This window comes from Ceratotherium simum, chromosome 12, assembly GCF_057802395.1.
Source record: "Ceratotherium simum simum isolate JZ-2026a chromosome 12, ASM5780239v1, whole genome shotgun sequence".
NCBI classification, from domain to species: Eukaryota; Metazoa; Chordata; class Mammalia; order Perissodactyla; family Rhinocerotidae; genus Ceratotherium; species Ceratotherium simum.
The window spans coordinates 70,533,936-70,551,895 of NC_141911.1; the positions used below are offsets into that span (position 1 = coordinate 70,533,936).

The 17,960-nt window shown below is 43.5% G+C and overlaps 1 protein-coding gene across 6 annotated transcripts in view; it reads left to right on the top strand.

Moving 5' to 3' along the window:
• Positions 1-17,960, top strand: part of LEF1 (lymphoid enhancer binding factor 1) — a 115,063-nt gene that overhangs the window by 75,771 nt on the left and 21,332 nt on the right. For 4 of the 6 annotated variants that reach the window (XM_087437753.1, XM_014784601.2, XM_087437750.1 and 1 more), the window contains 5 exons: positions 2,939-3,071; positions 8,447-8,537; positions 10,224-10,307; positions 12,358-12,480; positions 13,490-13,652. In XM_087437753.1, coding sequence (XP_087293879.1) covers positions 2,939-3,071; positions 8,447-8,537; positions 10,224-10,307; positions 12,358-12,480; positions 13,490-13,652 — 594 coding nt within the window. The remainder of the gene's footprint in view (positions 1-2,938; positions 3,072-8,446; positions 8,538-10,223; positions 10,308-12,357; positions 12,481-13,489; positions 13,653-17,960) is intronic. The other 2 variants (XM_087437751.1, XM_087437752.1) reach the window with 1 other exon arrangement.

Genomic DNA, 17,960 nt, shown 5'->3' on the forward strand with positions numbered 1-17,960 from the left:
GAAGGTGCTGGGCACGTCTTAGGTGCTTCATGAAGACACACACGCACGTGTGACCTTGCGTCATAACATGGTTACATGCTCATGTCTGTCCGGCTGGGTAGTGGGCTGGTTACTCCTCCTGCCACCTCCTCCCCTGACACACGCCACATTGTTATTCGGGGATAGGAGGACTGGGCTTAAGGGTGGGTACGTTGTCTGTTCTGAAGCTGACTCAGAGGAGCAATGCCCAGGTGCCCACCTGGTGTGTGCAGCTAGCAGCAAAGAACAGCCACTCCTGATGTCCGGGGAGGCCCACAGTCTCGGGCCGAGGACGCTCGCCGTGATGGCGACCTGGAGCGTAGGTTGGATGCGTCTATACACATAGTGGAGGTGGTTGGTGGGAGGCAAAATCTCACCTCAGAATTGTGCCCACACATGTTATTGAGATTTCCTATTGCTTCATTATTTGGCCACAAAAATGGGTGTAATCCTTGTTGGCTTTAACACACCTACTAGTACCGCTTTTGCTATCCATCTTGCAAAATATAAGACAAGGCCAGAGCTTAAATTAAAATCCTCAGCGTCTTATCTGCTTCCCACAGGAAAGCAAATCTGTGTTGAAAACCGTAAAATTAAGAGGAGAGCAAGGATAGCATAATTTAGCAAAAACTCATGGCACTGGATTCTGAGCTATATGACTGGAGGGGCAGGTCAGACATTAAGATGCTGCCTGCTAATGCAAGTTCCTCAAGGTGCTGCTCTGGAAATACGGCACGCCGAGTATATTTCCCGAAGATTTCTGCAGTGCTCATTCTTTATAACCACCCTAAGAAAATATCTCTGTAGATTGTTTGGCAGTTATGCTTATGAGACTTTTGAAATGAACTCAAAGCAGTTATTCTAAAGTAGAGTTGAAATACATTCATTGTAGCATTTGGGTGTTGAGACTTCTGTTTCCATTTTTAAAAGGGTTTATAATACTGTCCTCCCTACTTGCACCCGTCTGCCTGCTCCCCACCTCCTCCAGAATCCAAATTCCTTGTATTTAAGAAGCTCATTCTGTGTATTTGGCAAACTGCACTATTATCACTTGAAAAGCAGTGAAACATTTTTTTAACCTTTTACACACCTCGTGCACAGACATCTGTGCTGAAGTGTGTAGAGAAGAGGCACATGGCTTTGATAACAGAGCTCCGTTTAATAAACACCAAGGGCTGTACAAGCCATGTAAGTTCTGCCATTAGAGAGGAGTTGATGATTATAAAATAGGGACAGTCTGGTATGGAAATTATATCATTGTCTGAAAAAGTGATTTTTTTTCTCCCCCTTGCGTTTTTTCGTAAGTTTCTTCTGGGTGGAGGCTGTAACGACAGGGTATAGAGAATTACTATTACCGGCTGTAAAGAGAATTAAGTGTTACTAGGATCATTGTTCCTGGTTTTCCTGAGGGTGGTCCTTCCTGTTGGAGCCACATACATTTTATACCTAATTTGTAAAAAATATCAAATACAAAACTGGTGTATGTCATAGGTGCGGCCACCCTACGCAGGGGTGTTATAGGCCCTCTGCCACTGGGACATGTACCTATGTTTTAAGCAGTTTACACTGTGCAGTTTTCAGGCATTTCCTCAATTTTTTTTTTCCAATACAGATATTTGCTTCTGGAGAAGCAGATTTCACATGCATTTTAGTCTGTAGTACAGTAAAAACCTCGCTAATTCAAACTAATTATGGTGAAGGTACATCTGAGCTAGTGAATTAGAGAATATTCAAAATTCATTATATTCTATTCCTCTGAAATTCCCAAGTTGCTTATTACTATAGCGTGTATAAATAGAGGCCTTCCTGAGACGACTTTAATTAGTAAATAAGTTTAAAATAAGAAACATATTTTGCATGTATATAATTGTGTTTACTTTCTTTTTGGGGCGAGGGGATCTAGAGTTTCTGTAAAAAACAGTCCCCCTAAGTAGGTTAAGCTGCCTGAGTCTTATTTACCTTACTCATTTGCTTAGTAAGCACTTTCTTGGGTGGAAAAAAAATTTTCAACTTTAACCAAACAAAAGAGTCCCAGATTTCAAATGGATGAAGTCCAAATAAATTACCTGAACCTGTAAAAAGTGTTATTGCTGTGTAGTTTTAGACTGCCAAATTAAATGATAAAATTTATTTTTAAACAAATGTGACATATTAAATATGTTAAAATATAAAGTGTTAATTTAAAGTGTTCTTACAAGCTCCATTTCATATTATGCGGTTGAACTCAAGATTGGAAATTCCCTTTTATCAATTGAGACTTCTAGAAACTAGAGAATCTGAAGATGAACTGAGTCGGGGCTAAGACACATGGGTGGTCATGTTTGATTGACAAAGCTATAAAATATGAAAAAATGGTATAAAATGGTTCTTAAAGATGTGTAACTCTAGAATTATGGATTCTATAAACTAAGTGGATATCAATACAGCAAAATTATATTTATTGGGTTGTTTAAAAATTTGCCCTTTAACTTGGCCATATTTATTCACTTATTTGTTCATCAATTTCTTATTGAGTGCTTTTTTTATGCCAGACATACGTAATGAATGAAGAGCTTAAAAGACATTGACAATTTTTGCTCCAGTAACTCTTTGTTGACTTAACCTGAGGAGAGAATCTGGAAGAGCATGTAAACTTGTATGTATGGAGATTCCTGTCAAGCAGAATAACAGTGATTACCTGCATCTCCCGGGGGCGCTGGTTAATAACTGATAGCCCCTGGGTGGGATCTTCACGCACTTGAGGGGCATTCAACATGGAGAGTTGTGAAGATCTGAGTGAGCACAGAGACGACCTCCGTCGTCAGGTCTGCAGGTGGCTCTGGGTTGTGCTGATGCCCCTTTACTGCTGGTGTGACTCTCTCTGGGAGAGGAGACAGGCGCTAGGTCCACACTAACTGTTGACCTTGTGGTTACTTTGCAGTCCAATAAAGTGCCCGTGGTGCAGCCGTCCCATGCGGTCCATCCTCTCACCCCCCTCATCACTTACAGCGACGAGCACTTTTCTCCAGGATCCCACCCGTCACACATCCCATCAGATGTCAACTCCAAACAAGGTGAGAGCCTCTGCCCCCCAGGCCTCCTTCCACAGACCCCCATGGCTCCTGCACCTGAGCGGCCTCTGCTCCACGTCACTGGCAGATCAGATGATCAGATACGTTTATAGGAGAGAGGAGTAATTTCTTTGATAGCAATTTTTTATAAATCTACAAGAATTTGTTGTTGCTTCTTTTATTTTTCAGGATTAAAAAAAAAAAAACAGAAGAAAAGCATAGCAGGGTCATTTTCAAAGTGACGGCTCTGAACGTCTGTGATCCAGAGTATAAGGCAATGTGCTTGCAGATATACCAAAAATTCAGTCCTCGGTGCCCCCTGCAGTATTCATTTATTTCAGCAGGCACTGGATGGTGATGACTGTGTTAAAAAAAAAGTTAGAAAAGGGACAAAGAAGGAGATTTTACTTCGACTGTTGTCTTTTTGAGCCTTTTGTGATTTCTTTTGGTTTCAGTTATGTCCATATTATGTTTTATCCTCTTCTTGTTATTTACCAGCGCCAACTTAGAGATAAATAATAATTAAAGCACAAATCATGTTCAGAGCAATATGAATCTTATTTTGCTTCTCTGCATTATTACCAAGTTCTGCTTCTGTATAATTTACAGAAAAACACACAGTGTAAGTGGTCCGAAAAATCAAAACACCCGGGTTCTAACCTGGTGGGTGTGAGTTGGCTATAGGACACAGAGCTCAGGTTCTCCAGGCTTTCTGGTCCCGTCTGCTCAGAGCAAACCTGGAGGATGCATTTGTTCACAGGATGGCCTTTGCTCTTTCCACGTGCACATACACCTGACCTCAACAGCATCTTTAGATGTTCGAAATAAAAGATCCTGTAAAACCATGAGAAGGCAGAAGACGTAAAGGTGTAATATTTGCCTTCTCCAGCATCTCACCCTTTTGCCCAACCCACTCTTTGAACTGTAGTGGACAAGAAAATTTAGTAAGTGTGTAAAAAAGGGTAGAGTTCACAAGCTGGATGTTTTTTCCACTACGATGAACATTTCCAGATTAAATACCTAACACCTTCACTTCCCTCCATTGTTGAAGTCGACAGCTTACTTGAGGACTTAGTTACTCTTGGACCGGGACTGAGTGGAGCCCAGGTGCCTTTACTCAGAAGGTAGAACTCACCCGTGCAGGTGTTTCCAGGTTGGGCTCATTTCCAGTGCTTCCTCTGCTCTCCTTCCCTTCATCAAGGACCTCCACAGAATAAGAGCCATCAGACAGGGCTGGGGCCCTGTGGCGGGAAAGGGAGCTAGGCTAGGCCTCTGGGGAAGAAGGCTGAGTTGGGAGGGAAGACCGAGAATACTACCTCGGTCATAGCGAATTCGAGGTGCCTTTGAGACATCCAAAGGGGGACATGCGGTAGGCAGTGTAAACGTGGAGGTTGCCACCTCAGAGCAGGGTCTGAGCTAGACATTACACGTCTGGGGACCGTGAAGATGTAGCTAACAGGGAAAGACAGATGTAAGAGCCTCAAGCGAGCATTTAGCAAAAAGAATCCAGCCGTGTGTTTTATTTAGTTTTTAACCATTTATTTAACAATTACATACTACTTACTCTGCCCTGGGCCCCTTCTAAGTCCTTTGAAATGAGCGTATTTAAAAGAATAACACATAATGGTCCAGTAGTTTTTCTCTCAGAAATTCGAGTACAGTTCCGTTTTTAAGAAAGACAAGTTTATGACTGGCTCCCAGTTGCATTTACATTTGTCTTCTGTTTCCACCTCTTGCTGCTTCCCCACCTTGTTTTGCCTTACTCACTGTAATTTCTGTGTCATTGCTCCTCAAACTTGTTTTTTAACAAACCCCTAGAACTAGAGAGGGGCCTGGCGGGCCTGTCCAGAGGTCTGCTTGCAGTTTCCTTGAAGTCTTTATCTTGTCCTAACAATTTCTGTGATTTTTGCATTCTACTCCATATACTATTTGTTTGTTTTAATATGAAGATTCTGTTTTTAATTACTTTTTTGTAAAAAAAAAAACTTCATATATCTCATCACCCTCTATCTCTGGGAATATGTAAACATTGGTTTGCAAAGAATTAATTTGCATGATTCTGAGCTTATATCATTCCGTTTCAGTACATTTGTCGCCACAGAATAGGTAAAAAGCTCCCTAGGTCTCTTGCTTTTTCACTCTTTTCTCTCCTGCCACCTGCCTGTGGCTTCTATTGTGAGCTCAGTGAGTTAGTACGTGGTGGCACTGAGACAGGGTTGCTGATTTCAGAGTTCCTGGGAGGCTGGTTACTTTATTCAAAAAAAAAAAAACCAAAACGCGAAAAAGAGCATCATGCCCATACCCTAAGCCTGGATAGAACTATCCAATAAATACCAACTGTCAACAGAACCCATTCTCATTTGGAGGAAAATAACTTTAGGTTAATTTCCCATTAGGAAGCACATTAGTTTTTACCTCTTAGTGTGTTGGTGTGTGTGTATGTATAGGAAAAGAAAGCCAGCTAATACCAATCATTTTGTTCTACTCATGATGTCTGGGAAAAATGTTCAAGAGCTTTTAGAAAATAGGGGGGTTATGTGCCTGTTTATATCTTTGTGTTACTCATTGTATCCTTGTAGATAACCGCCCACACTCACATAGCACTTATACTATGTACCAAGCATTTTTCTGTATACATATAGTAATGCATTTATTCCTCACAACAACCCCATTCCATTTTTATTCTCATTTCACAGAACAATAACAAATAACTTTCTCAAGGATACATAGCTAGCAAGTGGCGGAATTGATATGTCCATACAAGTCTGACTCCAGAAGCATTTCATCTGTATTTATAAAAGTTACTTATGAAAGTTTAAACATCTCTAAGACTGTGCTGCACACAGCGCTCAACATGCAGTGTGTATTGGATAAATACTGGTTAAATGAGTGATGTGAACTGTGTCTTCAGTGGCTCAGCAGTCGGTGGAGAGGCACACACTTCTGGGAATCTTTGGAAACAGGATCTTAAAATGACGATAAGTTATTTAGAAAAAAAATCCATTTTCTGCTCATGTGGCGACCTAAGCCATGTCACGTACTTGTGTGTATGTGCAAAATGGCAGATAATATTGACCCAGCATGGGGAATGGGTCTGTTTGAACCCTTTTTATTCCACTTGTTCATTTGTTCAGTCATTCAGAACTATTGGAGAGCCTCCTCTGGAGACAGCCATGGTGGATACGTAGATTGGTAAAACGTAGTGTCTTTTTTCCCAGCAGTATATGAGCTCATGCAGGAAATCATTTGCACAAAACAGACTATAAAACAAAATGAAGAACATCTTAAGTACCACATTAAAAGTACAAATAAAATGTTGTAGATTCAAAGAAGAAAGAGATTTCTCAGCTATAAAAATTAGAGAATATTCCATGGGAGATGGGTGTTTGAAATATGAGTAGAATTTTAGTAGAAAGAGTCAAATCGAATACCCAGCATAGGAACTGGCATGTAGCAGGTGCTAAGGAAGTGTTAGTTCCCTCCGCCCTCCTCCGAGCAGTAGAGCCCAATCCAGCTAGCGTGTATGGAATCACTCCTCCAGAGTCGCTGGCTGGCGTTCTGCACGGACTTAGCAGTGGACTGAGGTGGGGAGCGAGGGGTTAAGCTTGTCTGCTTAGAGATGTGTGATTGCAAGCAAGTCACTTTCTGTGTCCCGGTGATAAGCGCCCCAGACAGAACATGTTTTGTATGTACCCGAACGGTCACTTTACCTATCTCGACCTCCATTTCCACTTCTGCAAAACAAAGGGCTAAAGTAGACAGTTCAGGTAGTCTCTGGCCTCCAGTCATGACGGTCAAGTTCTGATTTCCACGAAGTTTCCAAGGTTCTTCCGCATTGGTAGTCTGGTTTTTCTTTTCAAAACTGAGCGGTCCCCCTGCAGACCCTGTGGCTCAGGGAGGCGTCTGAATCTCCAGCAAGGGCAGCAGCAGGGCCTCACTTTGTCCTCAACGAACTGTGTCCTTGGACAAGTGGCTGGTGATTCTGATACGTCGAGAATCAGCACCGCAGACTCCCTCGGGATCACCCCTGCTGCCCGAGCTTCCCAGGCCCGAGACGAAGATCCCCGAGTATGAAATCTGGGGTCCCAAAGAAGCAGTATTTCTAACCAAAAAGAAAAGGAGATTTGACTCTATTCTTTTAAAAACAGCAAAACATGAGATGATCCCGTGGAAGCTCTGTGTTGAGAGAGAGTCAAGACCTTTCTCCTTCCTACCTGCTTCCTATAAGAGTTGAGAAATAGTTCGTCGTCACTTCAAAGTCAAATTAACATCAACTTTGAAGGCAAACTGTCTTAAGTCATTCCCCTGCGTCCAAGGCCTTCAGTGTCTTTCAAGGTCCAAATGAAACTCCTAGGCATTTTAAACAGTAAACAAGCAGGATACTTCAAGAACATTGTCCATGTGCTCACCTAACTCCACGTACAGGACACTGTAGTTAGAACCACTGAATGCATAAACCTGGGAACGTGTGTTTATAAGGGAATGGTCTTTTAAAGTCAGATGAGCTGTGTAAAGAAACTTGTGTGGCTTTTTCCTATTCAGAATCATTTTCCCCCAAATTCATTGAATCTAAGTTTTCCTGTTTTGCATTTTTTATGTATGTGTCTTAGCCATTCTTTTCTGTACCCAAGGTAAGATATAAACACAGAGATGCCATTTGGGACTAGGATTAGGTCTAATCCTTAGGTGGTTTTCACAGTTATAGGGCAGCGTACTCTAGGGAGCATGAGCTCAAGAAACAATTTGGTGGCACTCATTTTCTGTGGAATACAACTAATCCAGAACAGCTTGACCTGGAGCCCAGAGGACTCAACGTGATGAAGAGCTTAGTGGAGCTGAAGAGGCAGAGACCAAATGAATCATATCAAGTGTGACCATTATGGGGCTGAAGAGGATTCCTAATTAATCTCTGATCCTCAGAGGTATCACATTTCCCAAATCTGTATGTCCATAAGGGAGCCAATGAAAATATGCAAGTGGCAATTTACCTAATCCTTGAGCGTCATGGCAGGCCATCTACTTATGAAGGGCTGTCATTTTCCATTTGACACAAAAACAATTGTCTACCATTTTCTTAACCAAAGTGAAATAATGAGGGCAGACTAAATCATTTAAAAGTCTTACTTTGATGACTGTTTTACTGGCAGCATATTTACTCTTTCAGGAGATCCTCAAGATGTACTATCTTCAGACCTGTCTTCTCAGATTTGAAATCTTGAGAAAAGCTAACAAACTGTTAAATGGATCCAACAAATAAATATTGCCTCATTCCAGACCTGAAGTATAATGGCATACAGCGTTTTCTTGCATTTCTGTTGCTCTCATAGTCAAATGTCCTGTGAATCTGACCCTCTGCCTCTCCTCGTTCTGTCTCATAGGCATGTCCAGACATCCTCCGGCTCCTGAGATCCCCACCTTCTATCCCCTGTCTCCGGGGGGTGTCGGGCAGATTACCCCACCTCTTGGCTGGTAAGATCCTTCCTGCAGCCTTCAGCCAGGCCTTTGAACACATGTTCTCCTACTTTCCTTCATGGAAATTAGCTTTAGGAGTGATAACACTTGTGGAGTGGAAGAAATTTCACATCAAGTGAGGTGCTAACTTAATTTCATTTCAATTTAAAAGATTAAAAACATACAGACTTTGAAATGGATTGAATTCGTTTTACAGTGGATTGAACGTGTGTAGACAATGCGTATACAGCGTTGGCTTTGAAGCTGATAGTTCTGTGGATTCAGTGTGTGGCTCTGGGCATTTCCATTGCCTGTACAGAGGGCTCGGGGAGGTGCTTCTTTCTGGTTTTTTATGAACAACTTATGTTTTTGAAACATAAACTTAGACACGTTGAATATTGGTCTTTGCTTATCAATGGGCAAGTGAGGTAAATGACAACCAGAGACAGATTCAAAAATACAAAAGCATCTTTTGAATTTTAATGAAGTCAGCAGCAGTGTGAATTCAGAGGAGTGAAAAACTGACGTTTGGACTTTATTTTTTCAGAATCCAAATGTTCTCTATTTTGTTGTATTTCTAAAAAATTCTTATTGCTACCTTCAAAAATTTTTAAATTATAATCGTAAAGGAAATAAATTTTAGGAAGAAAGAGAATACTTTTTATAGGGTGTAGCTAATTTTATCATTTTATTGTTAGCACACAACTTTCCCTGCTCCCACTCTGTCCCTCTGCCCCTGTCCTCCCCACCGCTCCCTCCAGGGGAACAGAGCTTCAGCTTTCTCGAATGTTCTCTCCCCTCTCTTTATCTGGCTCTCTGTCCCGTCAGCCCCCATGTCCTTGCCCCGTCTCCCCACCTTGACATCCTTACATTCTCTCTTTCCAGCAAGGAGGGGTTGTCCTGCTGTGGCAATTCCAGCTTTCTCTCTCTCTTTGGCATTAAATCTCTTAGTCAATAACTTGGTTTGAATTTAATTGGTTATGCGTACACTTTCAAAGCTACATCAGTTATTCTGTCTGAACTTGGCTGCTTAGGGGCAGTAATCCTGTGCCGAGTTGCATCAATGGCAGCTGGATATAAAGACTATAAATGAAAAATGTAACGTGTGGGAGAAACAGAGGGAGAGACAGAATTCTCAGAGTGGAGAGAAGATAATTCCAATGAATGGATCTTTGATTTCTTGACTATAGCATGGGTATTGGAGGAGGGGAAAGTGCAGTGTTTTTTAAATATTTGTTCATTTTTATATAAATATGCATTTTTTATTTCCATCTTTCTTCCCTTCCCTAAATGCTCAAAGATTGTGGTAAAGAATCCACTCACCTCCTTCTCTGAAGGGAATATCTCACCATTCTCAGGGTTCCGTTAAGTTTAGTAAACATTTGTTACTGCCTGCTTTGTTCAGAGCGTTCATGGGGTTAAGAGGGGGAAGGATAAATGGTAGGTAATTCCGGGGCTGGTTGGTTACCTGGGGCTGGTTGGTTTTTAAAGTTAAAGGGGGAGATTTTCTTTAAGGCAAAGGATGCTTTCCTTGGGAGGAGGGCAAGGAAGGGAAACAGTGGATAACTGAGGAAGCGCTGGGTCCCGACGCCCCCCCCCCAGCCTTCTAGTGGCGTACCTCCCTCTTCTCCCCCATCGAACCCCTACTGCTGGTTGGTCACCCGTGTTTTGTCATTGATGGGTTCCTTTCTTCTGTGACCTCAGGCAAGGTCAGCCTGTCTATCCCATCACGGGAGGATTCAGGCAGCCCTACCCATCCTCACTGTCAGTCGACACTTCCATGTCCAGGTAGGTGGAGGTGGAAACGGGCGCCAGGACAAGCTGCCCTTCTTGCGCTTGCATCTCCTGTACCTCTGCTTGCCTCTCGGTCGGCGTGGAGGGGCATGACTCAGCCGCGCGTCTGTCTCTGCAGTGTGCCTGGCTCCCGCACTAGGTGTCCTAGCGATGCCGGGTAGGAGCCGTGTGCTGTGCCCCCCGCAAGCACAGCCAAGCCCGTTGGGAGGCGGACTCGGCACACCAGGATCCCGTGCCTCTGACGGAATTCACTGCTCCCCGACTGTGGGACGTGAACTGTCCCCGTGTGGACATCAGGAGAGCCTGTTTGATTCAAAATGTGCCGGGGTGGGGTAAGGGGGAGCATAAAGACTGGTGTGGTCTGAGTTCCATCATTTGCTTTCTTTGAGGAAAGTGGTGTCCGTTTAATGAGACAGTGTTTGCAAGTGCCCAGATGGTCTAGAGCCTTCCGGGACCACAGCTGTCAGAGGAGAAGGAAGGCACTCACAGGCTGTCCAGCCCTACGGGTGTGTCCTAGTGTGTGAATCAGGCCCTGTGTGGACACGTTAGTGCGGGCAAAGCTCGGTGAGCTCTGCTGTGCACACTGCGCTGTGTAACGCTTCTGCTCTGTGCCCGTGCTCGGCGTGCACACACGTTTGTGGTGTGTCGTCTGTGTGTTCCCTGTGGCTTTTTCAGGGGAGCTGGCCTTACTGTGCTGGAAGTCAACCTGTTGGGTTAGGAACCGGTTGTGAATCTTTACTTTTTTTACATAGGTACGATGAAATGCACAGTTTCTGTGGTGAATTTCAGCTTTTTAAAAACAATTATTTGTTAAGCAAATTGTAAATCTAGCTTGTTGGGAGGGGATGGGATTAATATCCTCCCCCCAGATGTATCTTTACACTTTTTAAGGTTCTAAGAACTGTCTTATGGCAGCGTTTTCTCACAGGCCGATAACTGGCGTCATGTATTTTTATAAATGGTACCGTTAGCAAAGCATCATTATTTGATCAAATATTTGTATTTTTACCATGCCTCCTTAGTTTTTTTAAATTTGTTTCTGAAGTATTGTATATCCAAGGAGAGTTCCTTCTTTCCTTCCCAGATGAAGGAATTAATTGTACAGACTGTGATGAAAGACCTAACGATGTTGTTCTTATTGAATTAAATGTTTGCTTTAAAAGTTTGCAAAGCAAAAATTTCTAAAACGTATCTGAATTTATCCAAAGCGCTGTTGAAAGTACCGTCTTTATTTATTTTATTTTCTTGCATGGCAGTTTTCTCCTTTGTGTTGGGTGGTGGTGGATATTTTAAGATTTTTTTTTATGCCCCACAGACGTTCTTGGCAAAGGCTTGAGCGTCTGTAGTTTTACCTCGATGCAGGACTCCATGCTTTCCTTTAACTAAATGCTTCCCCTTAATTTTGGGACAGTTTTCCGTAAGACTAGATCTCCCAAACGTTTCTTTCTGTGTAGAAAATTATTTTGGATGATAGTGATGCCACCTTATTGAATCAGGGGCTGAAGAAATTTTCCTGTCCCGTGGATTCTCCATTGTTCTCTCCTGACATTAGTAGAGAAGCCGGCAATATGAAGAGACTCGTAATGGGATGGCTTGCTCCGGGATGTAGGCAGGGACTTTTAAATGTGATGTCTTTAGCTTTTATTTAAAATTCATTTAGAAAGCTAAACGTTAATAAAGGGTTATAGTTCCAAAAATTGTTCTTACTGAAACTCTTCTTTGAAAACTGCTTTGCAAGAAAAGTGACTCACTTTTTTTTTTTTTATCCTATGGCCTAGAGCCCTCCCAGGAAAATGCCAGATTCTACTGATAGTTTGAAAAAAAATTCTGTTATACAGGGAATAATTAGAAATATTTTCCACCTGAATACAGAAGGGAAGGAAACTGACTGCCAGCTGCTCTGGTTCCTAGTTAATGCTCCTGTGTGTAGCAGGGTGTCTTCACCCTCAGCCAGTGGCAGTTAGTGGATGGTGTCAAAGTTCTGTCTGGCTTTTGCTACAATGGCCACGAGGACACACTGCTTTCTTCTCTTTCCTTCCTTTAGGTTTTCCCATCATATGATTCCTGGTCCTCCTGGTCCCCACACAACTGGCATCCCTCATCCAGCCATTGTAACGCCTCAGGTCAAACAGGAGCATCCCCACACTGACAGTGACCTAATGCACGTGTGAGTACCACGGCTGGTTCCTCCTGTGAACGCCTTGCGATACTGAGAGCTTAAACACAGCTTCTTCTGTGCCATTGTGGAGCCTTCCCTCTCTATTATGAACATCAGCATGGCTCTGCCTTGGAAGCTCTGCCCTTGAGGGCATTAAGCAGCTGAGTTCTCACTGCGCTGAAGCTGACTCTGAGATTGGAAAGGAGCGCAGACCTCAACAGGTGAACCTCAGCAAAAAGGAGTCATCCTCAGAGCGTAGGCACTGAACAGTCTGGAGCCATCTAGCCGCCTCCTGCCAGGTTTAATTGGGCTCTCGTTGGGGAGCACCTGCTAGACCTGAGGGCAGTAGATTGGGAGGGTTCGGTGCATTTCCTGTGTAAACACAATCACCCTGCTTTGAGGCTTCAAAAGCTCAGAATTCAATGGAAAGGGGCAAACCAAGCCCAGGGCTCCCTGTGGGGCCAGGGTTGTCTCAGGCTGTTACAACAGGGCTGAGGTTCTGAAGAGATGGGTAACCAGGTTTCTTAATCTAGGGTTTGTAGACTGGGATGAGAGATGGGCAGCGGGGAGCACGTGATCGTCCATAAAACCCTGTAAATGGAGGCAAAGCCAACGTGCATGTGTTTGAGGAGAGAACAAAGGACCCTCAACCCCCATGGTTAAGAACCTCAGTTCTGAAACGGGAGTGACCACCCGTACTATATGCTCTGCTTTTCCTGAGCTGACGGAGCAGCTCAGCCTCAGGGCACTAGATGGAGCATCTTCACAAACCCATTTCCGTTTTGTGTTATGAACACTTCTTTAGCTATAGGTAAACTTTCCCAAACCAAAGGATCCTTATTCACAGAGTCCTGAGTGGCTCTTCTAAGTCGGTAGTGTTCTCGGGCCTCTAGAGAGCCCAGAGGGATGTCCCAGCCCGAGTCTGACTGATGATGTAAACAGATGCTCTGCTTCTCTCCTCCTCTCTCTTCCTTATCCCGTCTACCCCCTCCCCCAACACCACCACAACGGCCTTTAGGAAGCCTCAGCATGAACAGAGAAAGGAGCAGGAGCCAAAAAGACCTCACATTAAGAAGCCTCTGAATGCTTTTATGTTATACATGAAAGAAATGAGAGCCAATGTCGTCGCAGAGTGTACTCTAAAAGAAAGTGCAGCTATCAACCAGATTCTAGGTAGAAGGGTAAGTCATGGGATGGGATATAAAATGTTTATGGAACCACGGAACTGCTCCATTAAAATCTCCCCGAGTGTGCGTGCATGTCGGGTGGTCGTCAAGTGTATGCTCACCAGCGACTTTGGGGAGTAACAGAAAGAACCAGACATGACAGTAACCTTTAAGAGGATTAAATGACAGAAGGCATTGTAAACAACAGGCTAGTTCCTGGCACTGAAGACTTCCTGTAAATGGTGTTTTCCCTGTTATCATTCTTTAAACAAATACATATTGAGTGTCTTATGTACGAGCCACAGTGGTAGGCATTAGAGAGGAATTGCTGAATAAAATAGATACCGTCCTCGCCTTCATGGAGCTTAAAGTTTTGTGACAGGATACAGATATTAGACAAATAATTACCCAATAAATATATAATTAAAATTGTGATAAGTACTGCGAATATGAAAAGCAAGAGTCTATGAAAAAGAATCACAGGGGTCTAGGGAAGGGACCCTCTGAGACAATAGTATTTAAGCTGAGACCTGAGAGAGGGGTAGGGCTTCACCAAGGGACGAGTGGGGAGGGGGACTGTCCTCAGGTGCAGTGACGTGACCGTGTGCAGACTCTGCACAGGACGAGTGGGGAGGGGGACTGTCCTCAGGTGCAGTGACCGTGTGCAGACTGCACAGGACGAGTGGGGAGGGGGACTGTCCTCAGGTGCAGTGACCGTGTGCAGACTCTGCACAGGACGAGTGGGGAGGGGGACTGTCCTCAGGTGCAGTGACCGTGTGCAGACTCTGCACAGGACGAGTGGGGAGGGGGACTGTCCTCAGGTGCAGTGACCGTGTGCAGACTGAAGCAGGAAAGCACTGGTCCCACATGGGGAGCCACAGAAAGGCCTTGTGGGACCAGCCACGCTTCTGGAGGAACCCTGGCAGACAGAGGTGGCCACTCCTTCCAAGACAGAAGCGTATCTGTTCTACTCAGAAGCTTTAAATGGAAGTATTTATACGAGCCGGAGAAGTCTTTATTCTAGAAAAATTGCTCTGATTCTTAAAGGGTACCTGTGCCTGGTTTCTGGATTGCCCCTTTTCTTGTCATTCCTTCTTTCGACTGTGCTGAGGTATTTCTCTGAGCACCTATTATGTAGCAAGCCCTAGGCTACTAGGACAGACACTCGAGGATTTCTTTATCCGTCCACCAGCTCAAAGGCTCTTCAGTCCCAGGTGCTTTTCTCAGGATGGAAATGGTTTTAGTTAGTATCTGAAGAGCTGGAGAGAATTTGAATTTTTCTAATTCAAATTGCATTTTCACTGTAATTACATTATAATTTTAGAAATGCTGCATCTTAATTTGTTGATACTCTTCCTCTATGTGTGGTAGCTTTTTAAATTATGACCTTGTGTATTTGTTTTTGCAACCTCTCAAGAAATTAATGATTTGCAAATGAACATTCAGAGGAGGAGGGTCTAACAACCTTCGTGAGACTTAGAGGATCATGTTTTAACTGTTGTTGATGATTTTTACCATATTGGTTACAAACCTAATACATTTCAGCATTTATAACAGAAAACATTCAGGAGATTTCCAGTCCACGAGAGCAGATAGAGGAAAGCAGGCTCTCTTGCGCTACCATTCCTGTTGGAGAGCATGAAAACACAGCTCCTTCCAATCTGCCAGACACCAGGTTCCGGGGGTGGGGTGTGGTGCTAGATTATAGCTCTTCTGGTGCCCTGCGTACAATGGTCTCTCTCCCTGTGGATTCTTAAACACTTAATAACAATAATTACAATGATTTCCCAAGCCAGATCATGGCAGATGAGCGATTTCCATCATCTTTGAAGAACCCCGCCTTGAAAGCTTAGTAGCTGATGACCATTTCCCCTGACCCTTTAAAAGGAGAAATCAGAAGAAAAGAAGGGTTGACATTCTTATTTCAGCTTGTGTAAAACTCTTAGCGTTTTTTTCTTTTTCGAGTTAAAGGTCCCCTGGCCCTCTAGCGGGAATTCTTTTCCTGCTCAAGAGAGTAAGTAAGGCTATGATGTGGAGGCATGCTTCCTATTTTTAATGCACGTTTCCAACAGTTGCTACTTTCTCAGCTCCCTTAACAATCCCCAGATCAGAGCATGTGTCCTACAGGATGGTTCTCATTTGGGGTCTCCCTCTGTCTTTGATTTGGACACCTGTTTCTATTTATAGGTCTCTGAGATCTTTGATTAAGATCAGCTTTTCTATCCTTTCATAACTCCCCTCTGGCAGGGTAGTCCTTGCTGGTTCTTTAAAGTTCCTGGCTTTAAAATCATGAAGTTTTACACTGGGATGATTAGAATTCTTAAAAGTGGAACTTAAATCCATCCTGGAACATTTTATCTTTTGATTTTTATTCATCTTTACTGTATCTCTAAAATAGAACTGTTCATTCATATGAATTAAAGTTTTCTTCTTCATATTATAAGTAACAATAACACAAGGCTTACTTTAAAATGTTTTTTCTTTTCAGACCTTCCTGGCTCTTAAAGGAAGTCCATTTATTGTCAGAATTTTTTAATCGCAGAACTGCAAAAGTTTCTTCAAATTAAATGGGTATTTTCCCAACAACTTGGTGAAACCTTGACATGGAGATTAGATTTTTTTTAAAAATCAACTCTTAATTTTTCAGTAAGCCAGAGACAGAAAAGCATTTTGTAGTCCATTGTGTTTCAGAAATTCCTGTAAAGAAAGACCATCTTTCTAGTTTGTACTAGACATTGTTTTTGTTTTCAATACAAAACTTTAATACCATTGTTTGCCTACTGTCTTTCTCTGGTAAATGATCTTTTATTTGTCAGTAGATTTTGTGCTTTAGAAACTTCAGGGAACTAAGAGTAATTGAAAATGCAAGTAAGAGGTTTAGTCTGTGGCCTGCTCTGTCTCCTTGCATTTTGCTCAGTTTTGTTAGCTGGGGTCCTTTGTCAACCTGAGTTTCCTGCTGTAAAAATATCTGGTTGTTTAATGGGTTATTTGGGTAGAAGACTCAACCTCCATATGTATTTTGGGAGATAAGTGTTATTTATAATTCCAGGTTTTCTTAGCAAGTTATAAAGCTGCCATAAATTATATAGTTATGCTGATGTATTGCAGGAGTATAAGAGAGATTATTTGTCAAATGAATAAACAAACAAATTTACAAAGTAAGACTTCCATCCTTTCTTAACTTTTGTTCCTTTTTGGTAACACTTTGCCTCTTGTCAATCATATTAGCACCAGAACTGTGTCAATAGTAATAACCAGGTTTTTCTCAAAAAAAAAAAAAAAACGTAGGCTGATCTTTTCCATTGTGTCCAGTTGGCTGTATCTCCCTGTGAGGGTCTCAAGGACAGGTCCGCATCTCCGATTTAGAAAGGCCAGCGGCTGGCGGAGGCAGTGACCTATCCCGCCCAGTGTGAATGTCAGCCGCTGCCCCGGATGGGCCTTCCTGGGCGAGAGTGGACCAACTGTTTACTCTGCTCCTACAGAGAGCTCTGTCTCAGTGACTTTCTTCAGGATTTTCTTTTCTGCCACCTCCCTACCCTCCTCCCCCAGTTTTTTTTTAAGAAAGCATTTTACCTGATTTACCTTTAGGCCCAGGCCAAGTCCCGCCGTGTCGTGCTTCTTAACTGTTCAGCCTGCACTTCTAAAGCAATTAAAATCAAAGCATCCACCCTGCTCAGCACAGAGGCCCGGCTTCTACCGGGCTCTCGAGGGAAATGGAGTGGTGCCCTGCCGGCGGGCACCGCTGCGTCTGTGCTGGAGGCTGGAAGGGGACGGGGATGGCAGAGGGGCTTCAGTGCTCTTCTTGACATCAGGTTCTCATCCTTCAACGAACAGGAGCAGCAGGTGTTTCTGTTTTCTTCAGGAAAGCTTCCCAGCCCTGCCTGATGGGCTTCGTGCAGGGGGACAAGGACTTCTCTCTCATTAACCTGTCCCTCGCTCCTCCTTCGTTTCCCCAGTCCAGCCACACCTTTCTTTTCTTTTTCTTATCATTTTCAAATACAAGAAGAGGAAAATTCAAGTCAATATGCAGGATGGACATGAAGGAGAAAAAGTCACCTAGCCTTGAGGAAGGAGGTGAACTGGGAGGCTCCACACCCCAGAGCTGGGAGAGGGAGAGTTGGGAGGCCCCAGGCTGAGTGAGAGTGTCTGCACGTGTGTGTGTGTGTGTGTGTGTGTGCATGCGTGTTGTGGGCTCCGATCTACTTTTCCTGTAGCTGCTACCTCTGTGCCATCACCTCTGGCCAGTGGGTCCCCCAAAGCCCAGCCAGTTCTCCTGGGAGGTTCTGCTGACACATCCTGGCATTTGGGAAGTAGGGACAATAC